The sequence below is a fragment of the Propithecus coquereli genome, unplaced genomic scaffold (genome assembly GCF_000956105.1).
Source record: "Propithecus coquereli isolate 6110/MARCELLA unplaced genomic scaffold, Pcoq_1.0 Scaffold788, whole genome shotgun sequence".
NCBI lineage: Eukaryota > Metazoa > Chordata > Mammalia > Primates > Indriidae > Propithecus > Propithecus coquereli.
This window is the reverse complement of record NW_012154040.1, coordinates 1-1,424: the sequence shown is the minus strand read 5'-3', so window position 1 is coordinate 1,424 and position 1,424 is coordinate 1. Positions and strand designations below refer to the sequence as shown.

The 1,424-nt window shown below is 40.1% G+C and overlaps 1 protein-coding gene across 1 annotated transcript; it reads right to left on the bottom strand.

The window, feature by feature from the left end:
* Positions 1–271: 271 nt before the first annotated feature.
* LOC105825176 (olfactory receptor 1030-like) lies at positions 272–1,042 on the bottom strand (the record flags this gene model as incomplete). Its single annotated transcript, XM_012662878.1, has 1 exon — positions 272–1,042. A coding segment is annotated over one exon (771 nt), but the record flags the coding sequence as incomplete, so codon positions are not given.
* Positions 1,043–1,424: the final 382 nt, after the last annotated feature.

Genomic DNA, 1,424 nt, shown 5'->3' with positions numbered 1-1,424 from the left:
ACATAAAAGCAAAACAAAGCAAAAATTCAGTGTTTAAAATGCTACTTTTGCAAGAAATGACACTAGCTGAAAAAAGTAGGAATAAGAATGAACTGCCTAAATGGCACCTCCTCTTCCCGTTTCCAACCACTATTTCATGAATTTAAGCCCAGTCAGCTACATAACAGGACATTAGAAATGTGTTGTGTATATTTAGCTTAAACTTGGATGTGTAATGCAATAATATTATATCTTACTACTTCTAGAACGTTTTAATAATAATTTAGAACTTTCATTTCCCTGATTTTTGCTTTCCTGTTGCTTTTCTCAAGGCCTCTTTCACATCCTTGTTCCTGAGGCCATAGATCATGGGATTCAGCATGGGGATCACCGTGGTGTAAAACACGGCCACCATCTTCTCCTGTTCCATGGACTCCTCTGTGGGGCGTCTCAAGTACATACAGAAGAGGGTTCTGTAGAAGATTGTGACTACTGTCAGTTGGGAGCCACATGTCGAGAAAGCTTTTTTTCTCCCCTCTGCAGAATGGTTTCTGAGGATAGCTGCAAGGATAAACATGCAGAACGTGAGGATGATCACGAGGGACTGCACATTGCTGTAGCCAGCGACTATGTACATCGACAGCTCTTTGCTGTAGGTGTCAGAGCATGACCGTTTGATAAGAGGAGGGTCAGCACAGTAGAAATGGTTGATTTCATTAGCACCACAGAAGGAGAGGTTGTAGGTCGTCAAGGTTTCCATCACACTGAGGAGGAAGCCGTAGACATAAGGGACAATGACCAGGCGGACACAGACACTCTTGGACATCTTGCTGCTGTAGAGCAGTGGATTATTGATGGCCATGTAGTGGTCATACGCCATGACCACCAACATGCAGTGCTCTGTAAGGATCACAGCAATGACAATATAACACTGCACCAAACAACCTGTGTATGAAATGGTCTTCTTCTCAGATAAGAAGTTTTCTAGCATTTTGGAAGTGACATTTGTGGAGAAACACAGATCTAGAACGGACAAACTCGAGAGAAAAAAGTACATGGAGTGTGAAGTCAAGAATCAATTTTGATTAAAACAATCATGCCCAGGTTTCCTACCACAGTCACCACGTAGACAAAAAGGAACAACACAAAGAAAGCAACCCGCAACTCTGGACGGCTTGTTAGACCCAAGAGAACAAATTCCATCACTTCAGTGTAGTTTCTTCTGGACATTTCTTTGTCTCATATGTGAGGCATTGGTTTGATTATCTAAGGAGAAATAGGAAAGAATTTTTTTAATCACTAAAGCCTAGTTAAATATTATACTTTGCGTAAAAAGATTTAAAAGGATTTAGTCATGTTATGTCAGTGGCATTTTTGTAATTAGATAGGCATAGATATACTATGAAGAAAGTCTAAATGTTTTTCAACAAATGATTTTCATTCAG